The sequence below is a fragment of the Centropristis striata genome, chromosome 20 (genome assembly GCF_030273125.1).
Source record: "Centropristis striata isolate RG_2023a ecotype Rhode Island chromosome 20, C.striata_1.0, whole genome shotgun sequence".
Lineage (NCBI taxonomy): Eukaryota > Metazoa > Chordata > Actinopteri > Perciformes > Serranidae > Centropristis > Centropristis striata.
Genome location: NC_081536.1, coordinates 22,080,183 through 22,096,118, shown reverse-complemented (window position 1 = coordinate 22,096,118; position 15,936 = coordinate 22,080,183). Strand labels below are relative to the sequence as shown.

At 38.5% G+C, this 15,936-nt stretch overlaps 1 protein-coding gene across 1 annotated transcript in view; it reads right to left on the bottom strand.

Annotated features, from left to right (window-relative positions):
- The window catches only part of LOC131993434 (sprouty-related, EVH1 domain-containing protein 2-like), a 28,068-nt gene that overhangs the window by 10,628 nt on the left and 1,504 nt on the right, over positions 1–15,936 (bottom strand). The window contains exons 2-4 of the mRNA XM_059359345.1: positions 1,240–1,432; positions 979–1,147; positions 712–776 (exon numbers count right to left, since the gene is read on the bottom strand). Of these exons, the coding sequence (XP_059215328.1) occupies positions 712–776; positions 979–1,147; positions 1,240–1,432 (427 nt within the window). The remainder of the gene's footprint in view (positions 1–711; positions 777–978; positions 1,148–1,239; positions 1,433–15,936) is intronic.

Sequence of the window (15,936 nt, the reverse complement as noted above, 5' to 3'; positions counted from 1 at the left end):
AAGGACCAGGTGATCAAAACAGGTAAAAACACTGAAAAACAGTTTCATGTTAAAAATCAGTGTTTCTCCGATGCTGTTCGGCTCATCGGAAGAGAGACTGCAAGCTGTGCTGCTATGAACATTAACTCAACTGTTTCTGACAGCTGAAGAAGTCAACGTTCAGCTGGGTTTTTTTGTAGAAAATAAACAGACAAGGTGATTTAGAATGGCCTGGACGGAATAAAGCAGTTTTCACTTAAGGGATATGTATTGCTATGCTAAAAGTTGTATATATACAATTAAATAACACTAAAAGTTACTTAAGGGCGGCACATAGCCTAAGCCAGAGATAACGGAGACAAACTTTATCTTCGTCTTTTCCTCGCAAATCATCAGGTCATCTTAAAGAGATGGAAGGACAGATAGGTTGGTTACAGTCGTATTTTTAATGTCTCCATAGAAATAAAGAGGAGGCAAACCTAAACGTTCGGCTTACTCCTCCCATTGCTTACATTAGATAATGTAAGATGTGACTATATACGATGTAATGTGTCCGTGAAGACTGAGACAGTCAGGGTGTCAGATGTCATTTTTGCATGTCATTCAGCCACATCTTTTACCAGATTTCCTCTCCTTCTGATCAAAATGCTATTTGATCAGAGAGCTAAACGAGGCGGGACTTGGGAAAGGACAACTCTGCATTTTGCACATAAATTAAAGAAACATGCTTACAGTGAAGACGTCGTCGTCACCCAGCTCGCCCTCGTTCTGGAGTGCTGTAGAGGAGGTTGTGGAGCCTAAAGAGAGGAAAACATCCTTTAACACAAGACTTCAGCACTTTACTAAAGAGAGATTCACGACAGTAACCCTAGAGCTCATCCACTGACAGTGAACATGTGCGGGAAGATAAACAGAAGCCAACAGAGATGTATCACAAACATCTGTCATTACTCAGGTGAAATTAAATCAAAGTTTGGTCTATAAAGTCAGACTCCGTACCTTCAGCCAGGTCTTCGATAGCTTTCCGTACCCCTCTGTCAAACGCTCGGGCATCAGCTGGACCCTGGAAGGACAGGCCACACTTCCTGTCCTCCACCTTCCAATGGTGAAACGTGGGCGTTGCAATGGTGTACACAAGGTCCTTCTTCAGAGGACAGTCCAGGATCACCTGTTTGAAGAAAAGCTCCACATAAATTCTCTGTATTTTATCCTTAAATGAACTCTCAACACTTTTTAATGAGGTCTCTGCTCGTGTTTTACCTGTTTGTCCCGCACCCGCTCACCACGGATAATGAACTGGGACCTGCTGGAGGTCGGTGCAGGCGCCAGCTCTGGAGGAAGGAGGCGGCACACCCCGACCCTGCTCAGAGCGCCCCCGTCCTGGGCCAGCCAGCCGCCGCTCGAGTCGTCCCGCGTCATCACCACCGCTTTCACACGCACGATGTAGCTGTCACTGCACAGAGAGGAAGACCGAGAAAGATTTATTAGCGCAATAAGAAAAATGTTTTATATGTATATTCGTATTAAACATTTTGACACATGAAAGCATTATTTTGCCTGTGTCAGAAGTTCTGTTTATAGGCATGTTAAAATCTTCTAGGGTGTTTCCATATCAAAAATGCCAACCACAGAACTCCCTTTACATGCTGCATTTTATTTCCATGTAACCCTAATATCAAAATACTTTGCATCACCTAGCTATTAAGACACTTTGAAAATTAAAGAGGCTCATGAGCGATGAATACAGGAAATTTCAAACAACTTTTAGGAACACTATTGCCTCAGAAAACATGTTTGGCTGCAGAAAGCCATCTGCTGACGGTGTGTTAAAGTGAGAGAGGCATGTAAACCGAACAATTCATCATTTTCATAATCAGCTAGTTAAAGTAAACAGTTAAATTTATATCAAAACAAAATCCAAAATCATTCTCAGGTTCTTATTTTGTTGTGTAGTGCAGCGAAACAATCATTTTCCCCCACAGCAAAACCACAGAGAACATTTAAATAAATTAATCCAATATTTTGTGTGCAAGTTGTTGGTGATAATATAAATCTTTTGCAGCCACATCAGATGATAGCTGTGTAGTATAACATCAGAAAATAAACGGTAAATGCAAGTCACCAGACCGGAACGTGAAAATGTGTATTTAAGCCGCACGACAATTTTTTTTTTTTTTTAACTCTTGAAACAACAAAAGATTCTTCCTCCGGCAGAAAAGACCAAGATTTTTCTGGCAAGAGTCTAATAAGAGTGTGTTAATGCCACAGCAGTTTATTATAGAGCTGGATTCACACAGTGGCAGAATGTTTGAAGGCGTCTCTCGAGTCACGACTCTGCCTGGTCCTCGCTGTGCCGAGGTGGGAGGTGTCGCACCAGGACGCACGCACGCATGCACGCACACACGCACACACACAAAAAAACTCTCAATTAAGGTTTTAAGAGTTTTGCAACACCATGCTAGAGAGATAAAGAGATAAAGTTGGATATTGTCTAAAATGTAAATAAAAACAGAATACATCATATTGAGAATTTATAAAAACCACAAGTATTTTACTTTACCAGTTGAACAGAAACTAATATTGTCTCTGTACAGATTTCAATTGATTGACAATCAACAAATAATTTACTAAATAATATTTTATATTATTATACTAAATGCATGTTCAGTACCAGTTGATTGCCGACCATTTAAATAAAATAAAATAAAAAGTGAAATAAACATTGGTGTATGTTCATGACAATTAAAAAAACAAAACAAAAATACCCAAAAAAACTAATAAATACATAAAGAGCTATATATATGTACAGTATCAGTTGTTTCCTGACTATTTCAATAAAAATAAAATAAATAGCTAACAGCATTTTTCTGAATCACCCATGCATCATTTTTTGCATTATATGTGTAAACATTTTTCATACTGATAGATACCAATATGTATGTGACAGGCCAGTATTGGCCAATAATATCAGCTGAACAAAATATCTGTCAGGCTCTAATTGATATTCCAATAATACACAAATGATAATATAGTGTAAATAATAAAGCAGCTCTTAATTCATTTCTGCTTCCGTCTCTTCTTGCTTTTAAAAAAAATATAATACAGATAGTACATTACTATAAATGTGGATTCTTCAGGATGCTAAATTAAGGCCGATTAATCTTCTTCCAGCTACACAGCAGATAGTTTAAAACTTTCAGCAGATGAAATAACAGGGGATTGATCAGACGCATGTCACACTATTTGTCAGCTACAGTTTAGTCCGTGCAGCAGCACAAAACAATACATGACAAAAACTCCCTCTGAAGCCAGTACGAGTAGTCAGTGACTGGAACATGAGACGATACAATGAGAGGCTGAACGGTAAAATACAAGACATTCTCAAGCATTAGCATAGCAGCCACCACCCTCACAGGGACACAATGAACACGGTCACAATTCGCATGAATGATCCGACAATAACAGGATGTACCTCTGTGTATTCCATCAATGCGGCACCGTGTGTGTGTGTGTGTGTGTGTGTGTGTGTACACGTGTGGGCAGCAGGGGGATGAAGAGAGAGACAGAGGAACAGAACGAGAGAAGGAGGGAGGGAGAAAGAGAGGCAGTGTGGGAGTGAATGAGAGAGGTGTTGTTATATAATTAGCTTACAGACAGTCCCAGGGATTTGATGTACATACACACAGGTGGCAGAACTGGTTCACCAGCTCCCGCCCACACACATTCATAAAACTGACTGAATGACAGACTGACTGAGTCGGTGACAGCAGACAAACAGTTTGTACAGGAAAGAAACTAGATTCTGGTTTGCTTTCATGTAAGTACACACACACACACACACACACACACACACACACACACACACACACACACACACACACACACACACACACACACACACACACACACACACACACACACACACACACACACACACACACACACACACACACACACACACACACACACACACACACACACACACACACACACACACACACACACACACACACACACACACACACACACACACACACACACACACACACACACCATCAAATTAGACATTTCCATTCAGATATTAAAGGTTTTGTTGTGTTAGTGCACTGTAAACACACAAACCAAAACCTCCTTTTTAAACAAGTTAAATTAAATTTAAATTTAAATTTGATAACTGGAAAAGTAAAAGTTGTTATTGGCAGACTGGCGCTTCAGTGGCGGTACAGTTTGTAGGCAGGTGTCATTTTATTTGTCATGCCAAACCACAATGGGCGGAGGCAAATAGTCATTCAGGTTCTGCTGAGCCACGTGGAAAACTTGAATGGCAACAAAGGAAATAATGGAAATTCAAAATAGAAACGCCAATGATCTATTTATAATTCTTTTATTTCATGATCTTGAAAGGAAACGTTCCAGCTTACCTTAGAGCTGCCAGCCGGAGGCTAAAATGGATATATTGAATTAGAAAGGGCAGCTAGACTTCTGATAACTGGGTTTCATGATAACTAATTAATGTCATTTTATTTTATGTCTTCATGGTCAACTTCTGTTAAATGTTAGACTGGCACATTTACTTTTGCACCATTTTTGCAGTTTTTTATTGGTTCAAAAGTCTTTGCATGATACATAGTTAAATATGGCAAATTATGCTGGGAACCATGTTGAATTTTCTTTATAGAATTAAATCTACTGAAAATGAGTCAGAATAACAGAAAACATTATTTGGTTAACCTTGAACCCTTATTAGTGGAAATAAATAACACATTTATTTGTCCTGTGGTATCAAAAAGGTTTTTTTAAATCTTCATATTGAATCAAAGTTTAAAATTCTGGTATTGTAACAAGCTTACTAGCCCTGTGTGTGTGGATTGTGTTTGGTTGCTGTTAGTGTAAGTTTGGTTTGCTAACCAATCGGCCTTATCTGACAACAGATATTGTGAGGAGAAACCACTAAACAGACGTTGTGTTCCTGTAGGAAGTCGTGGCTTGTGTGTTTTCTGCCTCCAGAGCAGCTCTGACACTGAAACATGTTTGATGTAAAAGCAGCAGTGTGGATTTTTTTAACACCAGAGCACCAGAGCGGTTTCACATGACTCAAATGTACGACACCATTCACATACAGAACCACACATCCAGTCCACCCACATACAGAAATAACACCAAATTCTGTGCTATATAAGCACATGTGCTTTAAGATACATGACACCAGCTATCAGCTCTCTGAGATGAACTTGTCACATTTTGGGCTGTCTTGTGACCCGTGTTTAGAGCTCCGTCTGCCGACAGGCCCTGTAATCTGTGGCTGGAACACACAGACTGCCACAACCAACAGCAACGCGCTACTTTAATACACTTGGGAGTGACCACACATTCTGGCACAAATGCACACATACATTTGGGAACTGTGAATCTAATTCTGTCCACACGAATGCAGCACGAGGCACAGATGCTGAAAAAAGGACTGACGTCCACCTTAAGAAAAGGTGGTTAAAACACTATAATAATAATAATAATAATAATCACCTGTTTGTGCAGGACACACACACACAATCTTTAACTTGATGCACACCCTTTACAAACATTATGGTTGCCAAATATTTGACAAAAAAAGTGTGCTCCAGGTGATTTACAATTATCACATGCTCAGACTGTGTTGTGTTTAAAGCTGCAGGCACTTTTTCAAAGTGTCTTTTGGGTTTATACCTGTTTATGTCTGTTCGTTTGACGTTCTGATGGACAGCTACAGCAGTTGAAACGTGATCGTTCTTTTATGAATAAAAAAAATGATTTGGCCACAAGAAAAAAGTTTTTTTGCTTCCTTTCCTGTTAGCAGTGACTTTATATTCTGCTGTGGAGTAGCTGGAAGCTTTCCTGTTTGTCTTGCATTCTTCCCTGCTTTCCCAAGAACAGCCAGCACTTGATTGATCTATGACACCTCTCTTTCCCCTTTTTTGGGCGGAATGAGGATGTGAAACGTTGCGTCAAAAGCTGAGTTATGACCACAGTCCGTGTAAAAGAAGTAGATGCAGCCTCTGGGTCTGAAAAAAATAAGCCAAAGTGGAAGTTTCTTAAACATGCATTTGTTCCAGATTTGTCTCACAATTCCTACGAAAAGTAATACACCACACTTTGTAGGGATCTCACTAAATTTTGTGCACTGAAGATGCAAAATTATGTTACGCGCCAGTAAGGTCTGCTATCAGGTTGGCAGGTAAGTAAGTTGGTGGGTGGCCTAAATTTAAAATTATGTTTGCAATTAGTGTGTTTTTAGGCCTTGCCCTGTTCTTTTATCCTAACCTTCGGAAAGTGGTTTTGATGCCAAACCATGTCATTTTACAGCATTAACAACACGTTTAAAACAGCGATTGTTCTGTTAAAAAAAGGCGATTGTGACGTTGGAAAAAAGCAATTGTTGCAGCTTGTCATATGTCATGTTTCGTATGAATCACGATGCAAAAGTTTCCCCATGAAATCAAACAAATCTGCTTATGAAAGTATGTTGTTCTTTCTTATGACCAGCAGGGGGGCGACAACAGAAGTCTGGTTCTATAGAAGACTAGGAGAAAAAGATTACTTCTACTACTTATTTATTACATCGGTAAACATTTTCCTGATAAATGTATGGTCTCTATCGTTAATTATAAGTCTTCTTTAACAACATGATGATCGTTTTGTAAATTATGGTCCCATTTACAGTAAAATAGATAATAAAACAGTTTATAGCTCAGGGTGTGGCTGCATTTGGATTGACAAGTTGCTATCATGGTGACCTCTCAATTAGGGAAAGAGATGCTGCGTATCCATGGCGCTGTGTACATTTAAAGGTTTCTGTTAAGGCAGATCCACCCTCTTATCCAAATTTGGTTACTGGCCCCAAAAAACACAAGACCACATTTGAGGCTTCAAAGGTGTAGTCCAAAGCCAGCGCATGACATCACTGTGACTACATCCACTTCTTTTAAACAGTCGATGGCGATGACTCAGTTTGGAAGGAAGACAGAGGGGGAACTCAGCACCTCCCTGATAAGGAAGGAGCAGGCAATTTATGTATCACATCCTCTTCTAATTCAATATGAGCTGCTGCCATCAGGTCGAAGGTGCAGGGTGTGTCTGGCTCCTGCTTCTTAAAGGCGGCACTACGCTGTAGCTGCTCAACCTCTTTCACTTCACCACGATTAACTGTTGCCCGTTAGTGGTCAACGTGTTGGGAGTGTTTTTTAATTGTCTGTCGGCGACGTTCGTTTCTGAGTTACTGCCGGCAGACTTTCTCTCCAACCTGAATCACAAGCTCCTCCAGCTGGAGTAGAAGCTATTAAATATTTTAATATGAAGTTTGAGTTACAGTACACAGAGCATCGTGACAATAACTCACAGCACCAGATTCAACAAACTGCTATGCAAACATACCAACGGTTTCACTGAGCATACTGCAGACACAGATGTAAAAGGACATAGATAGGTCCTGACTTTCAGTCCAAAGATGCTTTTATACTTTTTCTGAGGGAGGTAATGATTCTTGTTACAATGTGTACAATTCAGCGCTAGTTAAATCTGTATTAACAGAAGTTTTTGGCCACTGGGGGGCGGAAGAAAGAAGCAGTTAACCAAAAAAAAAAAAACTAAAAACAGTGACCATGTAAAGTTTAAATAAATAATTTGTTGAATAAAGTTTTGCCTATTTACACATCCAGCAGGCACATAGCAGCATTCAACATTCAGAGTCATGTCTGAGACAACATGGTGGCTGCAAGTAATATTCACTCTGCTTTTAGCTTTGTTTTGGTCTCCAGCACCTCCTGAAGGAAATATTTTGCATCTATATTCATCAGCTAGTAACTTAATTTATTAATTTGTTCTTTGGTGTTGAACAGTGTTTTAAAAAACAAACAAAAAACAAAACGTTTTCACTTAAAAAAACGGCTGCCAGCTGCAACTGAAAATGTGATAATTCATTTTTTTAGTGTTGTCATTCATTGTTAATCTAAAATTTTGTTATCATTGTTGCTGTACCAATTACTAGCCAGAATTTAAAAAAAAGGGGGGGGGGGGGGGGTATTTTTCCCCCATTGGTATGTCTTCATCTTGGCTACAAATGTGAAAACAATTTAAACAAACAGCTACTGTACAGTTAAATAAAACTTTCATCTGCTGCATTAACTCACATTAACCAGCTGATTGTCCCCCTTTGCTGTAAATGAGATGCAAACGCACAAACTTGTAACAGAGCTCTTCTTAGTTGCTACGTTTCATTTAATTGGAGTGCTTGCATGTGTTGGAGGCATCCACTCTGTTCTCTGTATTTCTATGCCTGGTCCACACCTTGCAAACAAGCCTGTATCATAATGGAGGAAATGAGCTGAGGGTGGAGTACACACCTGTAGATTCCCTGCCAAGCCACATTAGTGCACTGTCAGTGAACTCTTCAGTTTTATCTGTTAGATGTATTTGCCTGTAAGCCACATTCGGTCTGTATTTACAATCAAAACACCACAAATTTAGAGCTGGAACAAATGACTTTAAAATACTTTCCTTAAAGAGAATCGTGTGATTAGGAGAGTTACTTAGTGAGCTGGACCCTGCAAAAACCTGACGTTGTCTGTGTGTAACAATATTGCAATAAAACAGTAAAGGGGGTCGGGGAGCAGGCTGGTTATCAGGTCTGGAATCCAGCTCATGTGTGTCAGATAAAAGAGCCAGTGAGGGCAGCCCGGCCATGTGTGATAAGGGCGGCTATACTTCCTCTGATAAGGAATGACTGGCCGCACCTCTGCATGACACACACACGCAGACTACAGAGAGCAGGAAGTGGCTAAAAAGGATAGTTTCAATATTGGTTAATATATTTTGATGAATTGAACAGGAACACATATGGTGCAGAAACATATAATTGATTGAAAATACAATAAACAATGTGCTGGTTACAACTACTCAAATATAAATAGTTTACTCTGCTTCATATCAGTTAATTTAACTCCCTGTTGCACAAAAATATTATTTAAAAACTTCTAGTGTGTTTTTGTTTCTTAAAGTTCCATAAATAATCAAAATATTTAAAAGATAAATATATATTTTAAAGGGGGATATTTGGTAATTTGTTGCCATATGACAATAATGTGCAATCATGAAAAGTCCCATAAAAATATTTTCCTTTTAATTTAATTTAATAATATCCCTTTAATGTCAATAATTTTATTTAGTCATCATCAACATATTTCTCTGATGAAATTCACATAACATTGGTCATTCTGGTCCTATTTTTAAGATAGAGACATTTAAGGAATGTGTAAAGCCTTATTTAAGCTTGGCTAACTTGCTCTATTTGACCTTTTATTTATTATGTACTTTATTAAACAATTAAAAATTACTTCAGAATGTCTGTCAGAATGGGAAAGCAGTAAAAAGAACAAAATAAAATTTTTTTCACAGTTTGTAAAATTAATGCATAAGAATAATTTATTTTTCTGGATTTATTATAGTCTATGCCAATCAAGTTAAAAAGTGCAATTATAAAAAATATATATTGGTATTTCAATCAATTTCTGATTTTAATGGTGTGCCATAAATGATGAACAATAGGAGGAATTGATTAAAAATGTGGGTAAAAATGCGTTCATTTCTGCTTTGGTTCATATTTTTTGACTATGAGGATGTCAAAGAGAGAAACGGAGCGAGAGCGAGAGAGAGAGTGGTGGGGCGAGGAGAGTTCACCCAAAACTATTGACCCCGGAGGCTCCTGAGGGGAAGTTTGATCGACTTTCTGTCAATCAGCCACAGTTATGTAGAGCGCTCCCATGTCGGTCTGGGCAACACAAGACTCACGCTGCTGCTGTGAGTGTGTCAGCTGAAATGACAGCAAGGTCACTAATATGCAGAGGAGCGTTAAGGGATAACTTCCACATACCAAGCCTCATTCATGGGCTCCAACCTTTCTAGGACCAAGATTTTTCACTGCAGTGAAAATGTTTAGTTGTGATGCAGCTGTGGAGGTGGAAACTGTAAGCACAATAAGCTAATTGGTTCTAAATCTCTTACAAGTGACTGAAAAGCCAATAATAAAGCCTCATATCCTCTTATCCTGTGTTGGGCTTACCACTTTGGATCAACTGTAAGCTTTCTAACACTCTCTGCATGTGTGATCGACGTCCGTCAAAATGTCAACCTTTGCGTCTTTGATCAGGTAGTCTTCCTTTACATAAACTGTCAGACGTCAATGGTTTATCTTTTAATTGGCTGGCCCTGTGGTCAAGCTTCAGGGCACTGAACCAACTGAAAATGATTTACATAATGAACACTGGGAAGTCTGTTCTCTTAGGGCTTCCCCGGACTAAATATGCTGGTATATTTACCACTACACATGATGGGCTGCAACGTTTCCTGATGCTATTTGTGGTTAGTTTTAAATAGCCTGTAGTCTGTGCTGTAGAATTTGTTTTATGTTAACAAGAAAACATGCAGTTTCCAAGAAAGAGGAATCCGTCTGACATAACTTCAAATGACTGCGAGTGTCTATACACAAACAAAAAGTAAGAGCACTGTTTGAAAGTAGGGCAACTTTTCAGAAACATTTTAGTCTAGGTGAGTTCATGGAAGATCTGAAGCTGCATAAGAGTGACTGAACAAAAACAAATCAACTTTTTCAATCTTCAATCAAGGCCTGTCCATACCAAGAATGATAATAGAATGATAAACCCAAAGGTCCCTTGTCTTCTGAAGTATATCCTCAATTCAAAGATGCAAACACTTGATTCAACTTTTGTCTATCACCTCTTATTATAATAAGAACATGGATGGTAAGAATAAGAAAACCACCACAGTGACGAGGAGAGAGAGAGAGAGAGAGAGAGAGAGAGAGAGAGAGAGAGAGAGAGAGAGAGAGAGAGAGAGAGATGATATTGATTTGGATAAGTACTAAGTAGTAATAGAGTTTGAACATGATGTGCTGTAAATTTGGATGGATTTTGGCTGTCAGTGTTTCTACACGGCTGTCCATAAAGACACAATCCTGTTAATTGTGGTTTCATTTTCATTGTGATGTGTTTGGAAGCGATTGTTTAATAACGTTTTGAGAAGATATAAACTTTATCTGTCAAGAATACATCACATTGTTACAATCATTTCATGAAAAGTATGAGCGACCGTGCATTACTCATTATATCGATCTGAAAGTTATCACAACAATAATTATTATTGGTAATCCATTTGAATTAAATATGATGTTAAAGCTATATAGTTGTCTTTTATAGTTATCATTCTTGGTGTGAATGGCCCTTTGTCAAAGTAGCTTTTATGCAAACACTGCAAGAAATGCCTTTATCCTCACAAAACCGTAAATTTCCTGTTTTTCTCAATTTTATATCATATTAAATTACTATTATCTTTGGGTTTAAGACATTTAAAGCCATCATCTTCAACTTTGAGAGACTGGGACGCACATTTCATCATTTTCTGGCATTTTATACACCAAATAAATTAAAAGAAATAATCTGCAGATTTTTCAATAATGACAATAATCATTAGTTGAAGCCCTACTGAGTTGTATAAAACAATAATAAACTTTTGAACCTTAACAACAAAAGATACTATCTGCCAAGTCATCAGACACAAAATCAAACTAGATAAACTTTAAAATATATAAATACAGAATGATCACATCAATGTCATATGTGGGGGAAGCATAAATTAAGCCAAAGTATAAAAAGGTATCGTTACCGTGTCATCTCTTAAGAAATCACCCAGAACAACAGAGCACATAATGTTCAGTGCAGTAGTGTTTGTCTAAATAATCCCTCAAATTAACATGTAGGCAAAATGTGCAGTAAGTGGATCATCCCTGTGCTATGATGTCAAACTAAAAAAACTAACAAAAAACCTGAACTGGTTACCGGAGGAGTGAGAGTTCACAGAGTTCATTCAGTGAAGAGCTGAAAATAATTCTCAGTTTCAGAGTCTTAGATAAGCAGCACAGTGGAGGGTTGTATACTTGGTGTGACAAGGAGGGGAAAACACAGTGAGTGAAGTGAATGAAAACTCAAGCTATTATAATCTTGGGTCATCCAGTCAGCTGATGAGCAAAGATTAGTAAAAAAAAAAAAAAAAGGAAAAAAAATAACAAGCAAGCAAACAATCTGGGTCCATTGTTTGGTCTCCAGATATAAACAGCTCGGGCCATTATATAAAGGCTCCGGATAGCAACCAGTGATGAGCTGCTCTGTAAAACACAGGAAACACTGTGAACAAGGATATGTTCCACATGATGTTCTTGTGTGTGTGTGTGTGTGTGTGTGTGTGTGTGTGGAGGGGGGATTGCAAAAGGAGTTCATTTGTGGACATGGAGTTTGTATTCATATTTGCTTGAAGCGTGTTTTATATTACTTATATTATGTTACACAAATTATCTGTGGATCCATAAACATTATATCATAACTTTGTTAATACACTATCTCTGTTGTTAACATAATATTGGCTTGTTTTGGTAGTTTGCCTCTCTTATTTTTGCAGATTATTGTGTTTTTTAGTTTGACTTATTCTTCTTCCATTTTTGTAATAATTCGGCCTGAAAATAGTATAAAAGCGAGTTTAAGATGCTGAGAAAAAGCCCCTCTGAGTCTTCTTCTTATACTCTTTAAACCACCAGGACTATACATCTTCTCATACTGGCTCATGAACAGTTATGTTTCTGTAATCTTTTTACATATATGTAAATACTGCATACATTAAAAAAAAAACTGTAACAGCTGCAAAATGAGGTTGACAATAGGAAATATATTTCAGCAGTTGAAAACATCAACAGGAAATGTCAAGTTTCATGATCAGTCCCTTAGAATCACTGAAGAAGAGACAACCAAAAATACTATTTTCTACACTACTTGCAGCCTCAATAGACCAGAATGCGACATTTTACATTTAAAATGAGATGGCCTAGATTTTGGAGTATAAACACTCATTTGCCTGCATTGTGATCAATCTTTCCACTTACATACATGTACAAACCCATTTCCAAAAAAGTTGGGACACTGTGTAAAACATCAATAAAACAGAATGCGATAATTTGCCAATTCTCTGTCACATCGATTCAATTGAGCAACAGAACAGTAAAAAGACAATATATTGTATGTTCAAACTGATAAACCGTTGTGTAAATATACAATCTGTTTTTCCCTTTTTTATTTACATTTTACACAGCATCCTAACCGATTTCGAATCAGGGTTGTAGTGCTAACAGTTTAATGCATCCAGGGCCTTTTGCTAGTTGTATTATGGGATGTTACTTCAGCAAACTAAGGACAGGCCAGGTGAGGGGAGGTGGGTGGAAAAGTAAAGCGCTCTGAACAGACACCATGTTCTATAACAGTGTCAGGGGTATCTGCATGTGGCTGAATTACTATTTTAACAAAATGTGCAATTATTACATAATCCAGTGATTCTATTCTGCTCATTATGCATTGTTTTGGTGAAATTTCACACCTATGATGTTCATTATAGTCTCAACATCAAATGCTGCTAACGCAGGAAAATGTACATGAGGAACAGAACAGTCCTACTGCGGGAACATGCAGACCTGCTAACTCCTCACTGCTGTGTTCGCCAGTTGATGAGTGCTTTTTGTTCGAGGATGGATTATATTTCGTTGGTACGTTGACCTTAGCTGAATGTCACCGGGCATCTCCTGTCCAATACTGACTGTGCACATGCTGACCCTGCAGCAGTACACCAGATCAATACACCCTCTGCTCGTGTTGTGACTCGACAGCGTGTGTGTGTGTGTGTGTGTGTGTTTGCGTGTGTGCGTGCATGGGAGAGATCTTGTACTTCTATAAAAAAGGTAATAAATGTCCTCAGAAGGGCAAAGAGGCACATCCTTAAAATTGAGGATATGATGGCTGAGGTTATAGTTTAGTTCAGGACATTTAGTCAACAAAAGGCCCTAAAACAACATCTGTGTGTGTGGGTGCATGTAATTAAAGATAGCAGAACTGATTGCCGTGTTCAGCCGGTGAGGCCTTCAAATATGCATTTAAAAGTTCATTACAGACACACAATTAACGCCTCAAGCATTAATAGAGGTTGTGAAATATCTGACCTGTGTCACAGGCTCCATAATGAGAGGACAATCTGCAAAGCTGCACCTTCTGACATGACACAAAGAGTATAAAGGTGTGTCTCTTATTTCCTGACCAGGCCTTACATAACAGGCATTTATTTCTGATAACACAAACTAGCAGATGACTGCACCATGATTCAATTTCTTCCGGTAATAAAGACAATAAACACTTCACTATGACACAGAATAGAAGCACTAAAAGGTAACTATGAAATTTCACATGAAATAAAAGAGAAATATTGTTGAATTTTACTCTGAAATTAAAAAAAATAATCAATTAAAAAAACCCTAAATAGACTATCGTGCACCATGTAACAGTATGCCAATGGTTCTTCTGGATAGTCAGCCAAAGAGAGATGTGCAGCAAGGATGATGTATTTTTGTAGGACGACCCGGAAATTAGCATTGCCCTGGTATTTTACTATTGAATTTTGGATCATTGCAGAAAATAAAAGTTTGTGTTACTAAGAAGTTTTAAGAAGATAATCTCCACAAATTAAACTACTTTTTCTATTTCTGAAGCTTAAAGTAAAAAGATCACACAACAACGAAACAAACCACACATACTCTGATTGGATGGATTACACCTTGATAAATCCAAACTGTCCCTGTAAGACATCAAATGAAAAGGTTATACTCCTAACTTTCCCAGTGGAATGCTCTGTGTACTGTAATGGAAATGTCTTTAATCATTTGGAGAACAAAGGTGACATGTCTGGATTGAAATCAAGGATCCTTCTCAGTGGCGCTGGGCCCAACTTAAGAACCCAGAAATGACTTGGTTCACTCTCAGAATTAGTTTAATTTGGTCAAATACGTTTAGAGGCGTATATTTGAATAATTGTAGTCCCATTTCAAGGGCTAAACTGGAAGTAGCTGGCAGAAGTCTCTAGTGAAATAGCAACTTTCATAGGAATGAACAGGGCTCCTGTACCTTCAATACTGTATCCTGTTAATACATCCATGTGTCGTAACTGTGTACCAGTTATTGTTTTGCTGTTACTACAGACACACTGATCATATACAGCAAATGTAAGGAATTTGCCAATAGACGGTGACTAGACGGATAGTTATTTAATTGAAAAAATGCATTATTTCAATGTAATTTTGAAAGTTTTATTTAGGTTTAATGGTCAGAAGCGGGGTTGGCTGATCTATGAGAGGATATTTCCCAACAAGTTCTTTACAAATATATTAACGGAGGACAAAAAGCACGACTCAGAACAAGACTATAAAGTTATAGCTACTGTCATGGAGGAAAATTGGGGACATTTATATACGGCTGCAGGCTTTATTATACACCTGAGAGTGAATTCAGGTTGGTTGCAGCTAACGTTAGCACCGGTTTGCTTTACATGCCATTTATACACGAGAGACACAAACTGGGGCTGTTTCAGCCTCTTCCTTCTGCCCCTGTCTGTCTGTGGGACAAGCAGGCAGACAGAGTCGCTGTAGCTGCGGCCAGCAGCCATGAATGGGGACGCGCTGAAGGTTAGAGGGCTTTTATGAATGAGCCGGCGTCACGCCACAGCAGCGCAAACATCCCCTACGGTGCCCTTCGCCCTTCCACCCCCGCCGACAGAGATCTGCAAGGCAGGCATTCCTACCGAGCACAGCCCCGTGTAGTCTGACAGATACAGGAGTTGTCGATATAGGCTAATGGAGTTGTAAAAATAAAATATAAAAAAAAAATAAAAAAGCAAACTGGGAGCCAATAATTTAAATGGTTCTGGCACGCCTGCTCAAATGTCTGCACATTTTCATTTGAGATTGATTTTGGCAGCGACTTTTCTGCATACCTACATTGAAAAACACAGCGATAATCTGCCTGTTTTAACAATACCATCCACATAAAG